Source organism: Capra hircus, chromosome 27 (assembly GCF_001704415.2).
Source record: "Capra hircus breed San Clemente chromosome 27, ASM170441v1, whole genome shotgun sequence".
NCBI classification, from domain to species: Eukaryota; Metazoa; Chordata; class Mammalia; order Artiodactyla; family Bovidae; genus Capra; species Capra hircus.
In genome coordinates this window covers 18,494,696-18,506,741 of record NC_030834.1, presented here as the reverse complement: position 1 = coordinate 18,506,741, position 12,046 = coordinate 18,494,696, and the positions used below count along the sequence as shown (strand labels likewise).

Here is a 12,046-nt window from a genome sequence, read left to right as displayed (position 1 = left end):
GATAAATCTTATTTGACTCTCCCTTTTGTTAACACCTTCTGTTTGAAAATGGTCATGGTATAATTTTCCTAGAGGCTAAATTCATTTCCGAAATTACCTGTCAATCATGCTAGTCAAAATATTTTCTGAAGACCTTCTGGGTACTGAAAAGTGGGAGTAACTGACCCTTTTCTCATCTTAAACTGTTATACAGAAGTTCTAATCAGTGTTGAAATTAGTTAAGTGAAGCAGCAGCCCTTCTTTGAGTCCAAAGTCAAGTTCATAGTGCCATTTATATATTTTCAAAATGAGCTTTAGCCTTTCTTTGTGGTGTTTCAGTAGTCATTGGAACAAATAAATAGGATAGAGAGGGGCCACGGTGATAGTGAGAGAAAATGAGTCCTTAACCACTTTCAAGGAAATCAACACTGGATATTCATTGGAAGGACTAATGTTGAAGCTGAAGCTCCAATACTTTGGTCACCTGATGTGAAGAGCTGACTCATTGGAAAAGACTATTGCTGGGAAAGATGGAGGGCAGGAGGAGAAGGGAATGACAGAGGATGAGATGGTTGGATGGCAACACTGACTCAATGCACATGAGTTTGAGTAAACTCTGGGAGATGGTGAAGGACAGGGAAGCCTGGCATGATGCAGACCATGGGGTTGTGAACAGTTAGACATGAGTTAGGGATTGAACAACCACCACCACTTTCAATAGGGTAAAATGTACAGATGGGATGGGAAAAATAAGGAAGGTTATTTACAAGTGACAGAACTTAAAATTCTATTTTTATGCCTGATGGTAACATGGTTTACCCTTATGAGGGAATTTACTAAACAGTGATCGATCTGTTTATGTTCGCTCAGTTGCTCAATTGTGTCTGATGCAAAAGTGTCTGATTCTTTGCAGCCCTGTGGACTGACTGCAGCCTACTAGTCTCCTCTGTCCATGGGATTTTCCAGGCCAGAATACTGGAGTGGGGTGCCATTTCCTCCTCCAGGGGGCCAGGGATCTTCCTGACTCAGGAAGAGTCCTTGCGAGTCTAGAACCCGAGTCTCTTGCGTCTCTTGCATTGGCAGGCAGATTCTTTGCCACTGAGCCACTTGGTAAGCCCTTTATGCATCCTACCCAATAGATAAAACCCCATAATAAATGCAACTGAAACTTCAGACTATTCTACTTATTTAAATTCTAGACTGACAATCATTGGTATAAATCATATTGCTAAAGGACCTAGATGTAAAATATAGCTGTTTCTGAAGTAAATTAGCAAATGGTAAGAAAAGTTCTGTATGTTTTGTACAAAAGTTCTGTACATACAAGGTGTTTTGTATGTATCCATATCTTTATTCCTAAGCCATTAGCTCAAGATTTCGTTGTTTCATTTGCTGGGTAATTCTGTCACTTAGGTGTGTTCTTTTGGTGAAGCTGCTTGGAGGGTTTGAAATGGGAAACTGAGAAAAATTTCTACAAAATGGCTAGGGTAACGAACTGCCAAACTATTCTTTTTCATCTGAGTTAGATTTCAAACTACACTGAAGAAGAAGCAATCATGAATCTAAAATGGATCTGCTATTTTGAGGAGAAGGAGAGAAAAACAAACAAACAAACTTCTACAACAGCCAATTCACTCTACAGAATCTGTTGATCAGATTACTAGCGTGAACCACCACCAGGCTTTCATTAAATGCTTCTGCAATGGAATTTTATGTGAACAGGTATTTTTGAAATTGACAGATCACATGTGTATATGCACTTCAAAATACACTTTCCTTGCTCTAAAATGCTGTCTTTGATAAAGAAATAGGCCTTCAAAAGACGGATTTAGAGAGAAAGGTGTCACTTTTTGTGATTGCTGTTGTTTAGTCGCTAAGTCATGCCTGACTCTGCGATCCCATGGACTCTGGCCCTCTAGGTTCCTCTGTCCATGAGATTTTTCCATGCAAGAGTACTGGAGTGGGTTACCCTTTTTTTCTCCAGGGGATCTTCCCAAGCCAAGGATCAAACCTGTATCTCCTGCATTGGCAGGCGGATTCCTTAAAGCTGAGCTACCTGGGAGGCCAGTCACTCTTTTTAACTTTTTAACTCCCCTCTATTGGCAGTGATGGTGGCAGTGCACAGTGGAGGACTGGGATGCCCAAATAAAAACCTTTGAGACAAAAACCTGTGTGATGCTTCTTGTCTCTCCAATCACCAAGCTCTGTAGTTTCTCAAGGCTAAAAACAAAAATAAAACAAACTTATTATGTTTTATCTTGGCACACGCTAGTAGTTACAGTCCTCTACAGCAGAACAATACTGTTGGAAGTTCAGCGTTCTTGATATTCTCTGTTAAATGTCATGACTTGTAATATAGGAAATTCAATAGGACCAAGGATATTGGGGTCAAAGTATCTGATTGTCTAGAACAAATGTGATGATAATTGTAGTATATTATTTAGCAGTATAATTTATGGTCAATTCTGGAACAATGGCATTTCAAAAACTGATGTTAACTTTAATAATTCTTAATATTAAAAAAATGACTACGGTATGTATAGATCTAGTGATGCTGCTTTCCACAAAGCAGACCTTGAATAGACAACAAAAATATTTGGTAAAAAATTTAAAGCCTAGGATAGTTACGGAGTAAGTATTCAACAATTTGGTTCTAAAGAAGACTAGGAACAAAATTTTCTCTTGTGTGGTTACAGGGATACACACATTCTAAAACTGACACTTCTGCTGGTCTTTCGGGCATCCTCTCAGGTTGTTACATTATTACAGTTGTTTTTAATATAAAGAGAGCATCTCTTACACTTTCCAGTTCAGGTATTATTCATGTATTTTTTTCTCTCGCTCTCCTTCAATACAGAATTTTAAAAGTTTAGAGTAGGAGGGAACCCTAGCTTCTAGGACAAAATTGTTCATGTTTCACATAAAGAAACAATTGAACCAAACTTAAATGATTTGCTCAGGGTCAGGCCATACACTGGCAGAACTGCTGCTGCTGCTAAGTCGCTTCAGTCGTCTCTGACTCTGTGCGACCCTATAGACGGCAGCCCACCAGGCTGCTCTGTCTCTGGGACTCTCCAGGTAAGAACACTGGAGTGGGTTGCCATTTCCTTCTCCAATGCATGAAAGTGAAAAGCGAAAGTGAAACTGGCAGAATTAGGTCTTATTATTCTTTCTCAAATGCTCTTTCAAAGGTTAAATAAACAGATTTCGTTCTGAGAAGGACTTATTTATCTCAGTTCTATTAGACTGACTTCTTTTGTTATAGTCAAGCAAAATAATCAGCCACCACCTTTCTCTTCTCTATTTCTTTTGTATTTGTGACCTCTAGACAACAACTTCATCAAACCCACAACAAACCATAAATAAAATCCTGAATTATCCTACACAATTATTTGTTCTAAAAGAACCCAAATACTGAATATTTCAAAATATAGGTGTCTCAGATTAAGACATTCTGCCTCTACCCATATCAAATAATCAGATTTCTATTGCTACCTTGATAAAGACTTATCAAAAGATCTTCCCAACCCAGGGATTAAACCTGGGTCTCCTGCACTGCAGGTAGATTCTTTACGATCTAAGTTATTAGTATTAGTCGCTCAGTCCATTGTGACCCCATGGACTGCAGCCCACCAGGCTCCACTGTCCATGAGATTCTCCAGGCAAGGATACTGGAGTGGGGTGCCACTGCCTTCTCCAGGGGATTTTCCCAACCCAGGGTTCAAACCCGGGTCTCCTATACTGCAGGCAGATCCATTACTGACTGAGCTACAAGGTAATCCCTTGATAAAGACTCAAACCAACAAAAGCACTTTTTCCACAATCTTACACTTTCAGTGACTTTAAAATTTTTAAATACTGTAAACTCTTTTCTTAGGGATTACTTTCTTTTTTCTTTACTCCTAGTATTTCCTGGGAACAATGAATAGTTTGAGTAGAATAATATGGAAACTAAGTATAAAGAGGTAAAAATCAAAGTACAGACAACGGCTATTCAATCTCAGAAAAAAGTCAACAACACTCAAGAAGAAATCGTATATCTCATTTAAAAGAGTATTCTCTCCATATTCACATTATAAACTACTTTCACTACAGCAGCACTAATTCATTTCCAGTAAGTTTATTTACTAGATGTTATTGGCCTCAATAAGGCTAAGCAATTTTTCACAAGGGATATTGCAAAGAAGGTAAAGTTTGGAAAAAAATTTACCAGAAAACATCAACATGGGACACTCTTTAATGAAGGATGTGCGTTAGTTGCTCAGCTGTGCCCGATTCTTTGCGACCCCATGGGCTGCAGCCCATCAGGCTCCTCTGTCCATGAGATTTTCCAGGCAAGGATACTGGAGTGGGTTGCCATTTCCTTCTCCAGGGGATATTCCCAACCCAGGGATCGAACCTGGGTCTCCTGCACTGCAGGCAGATTCTTTACTGACTGAGCTACAAGGATTCAAAATTATTAATATTTTTAGCCTAAACGTAAGCAAAACTCTTTCCAAAGGTGAATTTACCTTCCTTTTGATCCCTCTTTTTAAAAAAGGAACAATACCAACACACCATTTTAAGCTTAAACAAGTAAATACCTGGAAATCTTAACCAATGTTTTAGACTCTGCAAAGGATAGTGAGTTATTCACTAAAATGAAAGAAGCAAACTATTAAGCTTTAAAAATATATGTTTAAGACAATCTTGCTTTCTAACAACACCTTTCTCATGTTACAAACAGAAAATCATATCATCAATTATGATTATTCTAAAGATGAATTAAAGTGCTTTAATTTTTTAAGTCTTTAAAACATTTTCATAAAGTTTACATATACTAACCCATAAAAAAATTCTTTCTCAACCCATATACTCTTTAAGATATTTCTAATAGTATTGGAGTTTTTACTTTGGTTGCTTTAAATCATAACTAGATAGGATCCTTCATGGTTCAAGTATGGGACATTAATCTTTCAGATCATAATCTTTTCCTATTGGCTATTAGAAAAGTGACCTTAAAATGCCTCCTTGATGCCACTAAAAAGAGAAATACGACTTTTTGCAAGGAGGGGTTGGGGAACTATTAAAGCAACTTTGTTTATATTTTCAGGAATAGTAATTATGCTACATTTTTAAACAATTATATGTGCTATTTTATATTCTTCTGGCAGAGAATAGAAATGGTTTAGTTGTATTTTTAACCACATAGCCCTAAGGTATTTAATCTTTTTCCAAATCATCATAGTACCTTTTGGTCTCAAGGATATCTGATAGACTCGGTCCAGGGACCCAATGCTTTAAATAATCAAAACTAGCATTTTCTGTTTTTTGTTTAGTCTTGGATTTGACTAAGTGCTAACTGAATGATTCATTAATAACTATACATTTCTTATTATACATATATAAACGCTCATGTTATTAAATCAACAATCTTCAACAGGGTTGTAACCTTTTGTGGTGGTTCTAGTATTGATTTTCTCTAATAATGGTAAGGGCTTTGTATAAAAATAATAGTAACATAATCAGTAAAAACTGATAATTTATTAAAGCTTTAAAATATGGGTATTTTTCATGAGGACACAGTTAATTTAAAATAATCTTTGGATAAACAATTTCACATCCTGAACTGTATTACATCAAGAAAAAGAACACCACTTTTTTGAGGGGCAGAAGAGGGAGAGATATGAGCACAAAGTAGTTTGGAATAAGGATGGAGAACTGAATCTAAATACATTTAAAAATTGATATGTACATATATTTGCACTTTGAGTAAATTCCAATGGGAGTCATTTGAAATTTCCTTGGGGTTCCCTTGGTGTCATAAATAGCTCAAATTAAATGCTATAGTAACTAGATCAAACATGGCATCTAAAGGAGAAGGGAAAAAATACACTTGTAATGATAGATCTAATATTGATACTACTGGGTACAAGAGAGTGTCTATATATTTTTAATTATATGTTTGAAAAGAATATGTGTATATATACATATGTGTATATGCAGAGTAACTCTAGAAGGATACACAAGAAATTGGTAACACTAGTTGCTACCTTTCAGTGTCTATCAATCTGGAGCATCTAAATTTTGTACTATATGCAGGTTTTCCCTATTCAAAAATATTGATTAAATAAATTTAAATTACTTAAAAAACCATGTCAAATTAAGGAGAAAAGATTAATTTTTGACATTACTCAAGAAAATACACTAACATATAAACTGTTTTTCTACATAAATTTGAGTATGACAGAGTAACTGTGATCTAAAAACTCAATTTTCACAAGACATTAAATTGGGAAAAACACATTTCCCTGTACCTCATTTCTACAGCATTGTGGACTACAGATTGTCTTAACAGCATGCGAACATCTCTCCTCTCTTCCTCTGATGGGCTAGCCATGAGCCATTATTTCTCTATGAAATTCAAAGAATCTTGAAGGAAACTCCAGAAAGATTTTAAGAATCTGAATTTGGCAGGGATAAATATTACATCTGTATTATTCTGTTGGCATAGAGTCAATTTTAAATTCTCTTTGTGGTTTACTTTAGATTTTTATCCTGCCAAAGATGTTTGGTGTTTTGGTAAAAGACAGACTTCAAACTATGTGGTGACTAAGCAAAGTTCTTATATAAAGCTTGGAATAAGATTTTATAAATAGTTCCAATGAAAGATACTTGGAAATAAGCAGGAAAAAAGAAACTCATACTTATGAAAAAATTATTTTCAGTACACTACTTCAAGTTTCCAATCAAGTCCTATTTAAATATTAAAATAAACATAAAATCTAAAGGAATGATAGTACATATATCAACTTTCCATGGCAGCTGCTTATTAAAACTGAATGTCTGAGGGTATATTCCAATTTCATCCTCTTCAGATTGTGCAGCTCAGATAAATGTTTATTTTACTGAAAATATTTGCAAAATTACAATATAAATACATGAGTATATTAAGATAGGATCACTCTATATAATGTATTCTTATCCACATATATAAAATGAATGCAGTAAATATAGTATACTCTTGATGAATCGTTAGTACACAGTGTTTCTTAGTAAAGTACATACAACCTATTATTAAGCAACAATTATCTACTTTTCAAATGTACATCTTAGGAAGTTTTCAGGATGGAAGGATACACTAAATCCCCTAATACCCTTTTCGGTTGGTGAAAGTTCTTCTGCAAATTTTGAAATAATGTCATATTTATTTTGGCAATTGTTCTTAGTTTCTTTGCATTTCCTTAATTTGAACTTTATGTCTCGAGTCTGGTTTTTTTCTTAATGATGCCATATCAGCCAATCATACTTTGAATTCTAATACAGTACCAGGTACTGTCTTTTCATTAGTAAGTGAAACATGCATCAAAAATGAAACAGAATCATTAAAAGCTTTTTTTTTTTTTTTTTGCACAAATTCCCAAAATTCATTTTCAGGGTATTATGGGGAATGTCAATTAGATATAATCTCAACTGTAATACTAGTCTGGGCTAGAAAGAGTTTTATTAATTGATTCTAGTCCTTAAGAATACAAATATGAACTCTAAAATTCTTTGTTAGGTGTCTTGGGATTTACTTCAGAGGTATCTTCTAGCCTTCTCCATGACACTGGTTGAATGGAAACTTGTTACTACAGCAGTTCCAACACAAACATGCATGCAAGAGCTCACCCTACAGATTCTAAACTACACAGTTATTGAAACACGTCCCACCAGTCAAGTGGCATAAATGTACATCTTTTATATACAAAAGGTAAAGTGCATTATTAAATTAGTGAACTGACAGATTGTCTGCCTGGACCATATAGCTTTCAAATAGACAAATGTGAAATTCCCCCATTAGAACCCATTATTTCAAGAGGTTCCAACTAGCTTTTCCACCCTGTCATTTATTTTTTGGCCATGCTCTTTAGTGCAAATAAGCTTGTGTTTGACTCAAGTTTAAGGGACATGGCAGTTTGGGGCTTTAACAAGGAAAATTATAAAATGTGGCAGAAGTTGAATACTTTTATAATACATTGCATCTCTTGCATATAAGCAACAGATTAGTGCTGCTTTCAATTGGTAGGAGCACACTGCCAACAATGAAGAGGAACCCGTTTCCAGATTTCGTACTATCAGCTTATATGATTACAGTTTTGAGTCTGTACCACATTATGCTTGGATTATTATGTGCAAACATCATCAGTGTTTTAGAATTATATAGTGAAAGAGTAATTTTGGTTACTAACTTAAATGCTCACTTTTTGATTGCTAACATCCAGTTGCCTTAAGAGTTTTATATCTTTAAGGCAGGGATCCTAGTATTTTGAAGAATACCATGTACACTTGCAGCTCCATTTGTGATACAAATGACAATAAATAAAATGTATATTGCACAGATAAGAGTAGTAGCTTATTTTATAAGATACATGGCAATACATGTCCTAATACCAGAGTTTTGGACTGGATCTTACTGGATTATGGCTAATGAATGATTGGAAATTTTAAGTATCAAAAAATCATAGCATCATTTCCTTTTTCAGTGAACATTAACTTTGGGAAAAAAAGAAACTAAAGGACTGGCAGAAGGCTTAATGATTTTAAAGTATATTCAACTGCCGGTATATATGCATCTATGCAATCTATAGCTTTGAGATGGTAAAAACTTTGAAGTATATTTTCTACATACCATGTAGAAAATTTGGCTGCTTAACCCATTTTTAACTTAAATTGTTAATGAAAAATTAAACTAATAATATTTATATACAATGAGTTAAAGATATTTACGTCTGACATAGTAGTGTGTGTGTCTATATATATATAACACACATATATACATACACACACACACACACATATATATATATAGACACACACACTCAAATCTTACCAGAGTAAAATCCAAAAGGGAAATTATTTAGACTCAACGGATATAAATATATTAGAAGAGAAGGTTTTAAGAGAGAGTACACAGTCACAGCAATGGTGATAGGAATGCTCAAATAGTGGAATATTCACAGCTCCAGTTTGCCAAAATCTGACAGGTTAATTATTATTCATAGGCACTATGATGGGCAGCAAAGCAATCAGTAGTATTGTAATTCAAGGGCACACCATTCCTTCCTAGACCCCAAAGCTACTTTTTATCAAGCCTATAATAGTTACTTTACAGTGAGGACTGTTCAAAGATCCTTGCTACTTTTAGAGTCTCAACACCCACCATGTGCTATTAACTCTAGTACTAACATCATCTTCTAACCTTCAGCTGTTCCACAGTGATCCAGATGGTCCACAATTATAACGAACTAGTGAGATTCCTTCACACTGTTTGAGGAAACCGGAAATACAATCCGTAAGCCAACACCAGCATATACGTCTGAGTTACTGACTGCTTGTTTTTAAGTAACGTGAATTAGTGAAACTCATTTTCTTAATTCATCTCGTTTAGTGACCTTTTGGGGGACATCCTCTGGAGGGAAAACAACTGCTAAAATAATTGTGAATTACTTATAGCATATAGAAGAAGAGCTACATTCTGATCTCAATCCGTGCAGTCAGCTCTCATCAATGAGAGCTATATTTAGGGGTTGAAATCAGTGTTTGGCTCCTAAACATGATTATATGGACTTATTGTGTGGGAGGTGAGTAAAGCCAAGAGAAAAGACAGTAATTTCATTCAGAATAAAATGCAGCTCAACAGATAAAATTTCAGTCAGTTAATACAGGGTGGGTTGGTACACATATACATTATATCCACTTGTTTAAAAAACTGCTTAGGTGTTGGAAAATTGCAGTGGCACTTCCTGGAAAGTAATTTTTCATACAAGTAAATGGGTGAGTCTTGTGTAAACTTTTTTAAGTATCATAAAGAGCACCTTGGAAAATGCCTGAATTTTCTTTTCAAATATGCTTATAACCAATCTTCAAATAATATTTTTTCAGGCTGAAATTTTATGTTTATTCTAAACGCTTTTTAGAAAAGAGAAAACTTCTCCTGGAATTAAAACACCTGTAAAAGTCAGGTTTATACTGGAAGTGTTGAAATGGTCTTAAGGTGCTAAAAGTGCTACTAAAATATATTATTATAGATGTATTTTTATATCAGATAACTGGTGCACCAACCCCTCTGAAACAGTGTTAAAGCAGCAGCAAAAAATGTAACACCTTGAGTCTATGATATATTTTGGGAAAGAACCTCTTACAACTTTCAAATTAGTATGAAAAGGTAAAATATCAAGATTTCCATAGCAAAGCCATAGGATGAAGCCTCCCACGCAACAGTGACATAAAAAGTAATTCCTGAAACTTTGGAAAGCCACTAATAATGTATGGTACAATCATCAGAGGTGAAGATAGGATTGTAACTAGCTTAGAATAACCAATAAAAACTCTCATGGCGTTGGTATGGCAACTATAAACTGTAGGGTTACCACAAAATTTGAAATTATAGCATACTATAGTAACTAAGATTTGATTCTTTAATGGGACTGTTTAATATTCAGTTATCCAATGGACAATGAATATATTTCAACTTGTCCTTTTATAAATAAATAAATATATTTAGAATAGAAGTCAATTTCTGTTTCTGTGGTAACCGTCCTACAGGTAATCCTAGCAGCTTTTAATGAAGTAGGCATGGAATCCTTTTTGGGGGAAACTTATTAAGTAGAAATTCACACTTCCATATTAGGTATATGTATTTTTTTCAGGCTTATGTCATAGTGCAATGTAAATCTTAGCTAGGGTACTTAGAAGGTCAGAATGTCATACTTTGTGCTGATTTGCATACTTCAATAGTCTGGAGCAGTTGAAGCAGCTAAACTATTTAGCTTTGGGAAGGCAGGAGTTCCCATAAGAATTGAGTGTTCTACCGGTAACATAACATGAGAATCAGACTCCTTGAAGTATAAACTACTAGAGGTATTACTGATAACAAAGGGCCCCAAAAGAGGAGAAATTTCTTCAAATGAGTATGGATCAGTTCTTTTAGCCAATCTATGATTTTAACTTTTGCCTGATGGAGTTCATTTTCATCTTAGTCGAGGCATACTTGTTCTTCACCACTGGCCCTTCTGCCATCCATGCTCTTTTCTTTATGGCTGTTGCAAATTTTCCTCATCTCTTCTTCATACTTGATAAAATTCTCCCCAAACCTTGTCCAAGCTTTGAACGGAACGGTAATAGTATTACGGTAAGGTGGCCTCACCTCACTTACCTTCAGGAAAATTCCATATTTATTAGAGCCCACATCAAAGTAGAACCTTTTATTGTCCACTCTGAAAGAAGTCCCCTCGGGGAGTTCCACGGGGTCGTCGTCTCCACCTCTGCGTTCTTCGATGTCCCCTTCGCCATAGTCTTCGATGAGCTGAACCAAGGCGTCGCGGAACTCGATCATTCCTTGAGCTGGGAGGACAATAGTCTGCTCTAGGCCCAAAGTGTGGCCAAAATAACCTATCATGCCAGTTCCCCGCATCATGGTTTGTCTAATCCTTAGGAAGCGACCCCGCTGGTTTTCCTTCAGGTCTAGATAGTATTTCCTGTTGTCCCTCTCGATGTAGTCTGTTTTGAGGACACTGTGAGGGTGCTCTTCGGACCCCACCGAGACCGGCGGGGAGGGCGCTGAGTGCTTCTGTCTCCTCCTGGAGGTCTGCTCTTTGCCGTGACCGTGCTCTTGCCGGTGGCCTTTCAGGCCCAGGTGGGCATAGTGCTCGATGAAGTCCCCTAGACAGTCCTTCAGCTCCGCTGCCACCGACAGGGAGAGGGTCAGTTTACTCTTTCTGATATTGTCTTGCCGGCCTCTCCCTATCCAGACTTCGGCTATCTTGAGGAACCGGCCCCGCGAGCTCTGCTTCACGTCTAGGTAAAACCTCTTTTTCTGGATGTCCACTCGTTTGGAGGCCAGCTCCTGGATTTCGGCTGCGCCCCCAGCCTGATTAGGGGTGGCTGAAGCCGCGTAGTGGGGGTAGTGGGAGTGCTGGGCCTGGGGGTACAGTCTACTCTTGCTTAGGCCAGAGCCCCCTACATTCTTGCCGCCGCGGCCACGGCCGCCGCCGCCGCCGCCGCCTCCCCTTCGCCTGGCTCTTTCCATCTTCAGCTGCAAGTGACA

At 36.7% G+C, this 12,046-nt stretch overlaps 1 protein-coding gene across 2 annotated transcripts in view; it reads right to left on the bottom strand.

The window, feature by feature from the left end:
* PURG (purine rich element binding protein G) overlaps positions 1-12,046 on the bottom strand; it is a 39,947-nt gene that overhangs the window by 27,507 nt on the left and 394 nt on the right. Inside the window, exon 2 of one of the 2 annotated variants that reach the window (XM_018042056.1) lies at positions 11,156-12,034. In XM_018042056.1, coding sequence (XP_017897545.1) covers positions 11,156-12,028 — 873 coding nt within the window. In that variant the 5' untranslated portion in view covers positions 12,029-12,034. Of the gene's footprint in view, positions 1-7,298; positions 12,035-12,046 lie in introns of those variants that run through there. The other variant, XM_018042055.1, reaches the window with a different exon arrangement.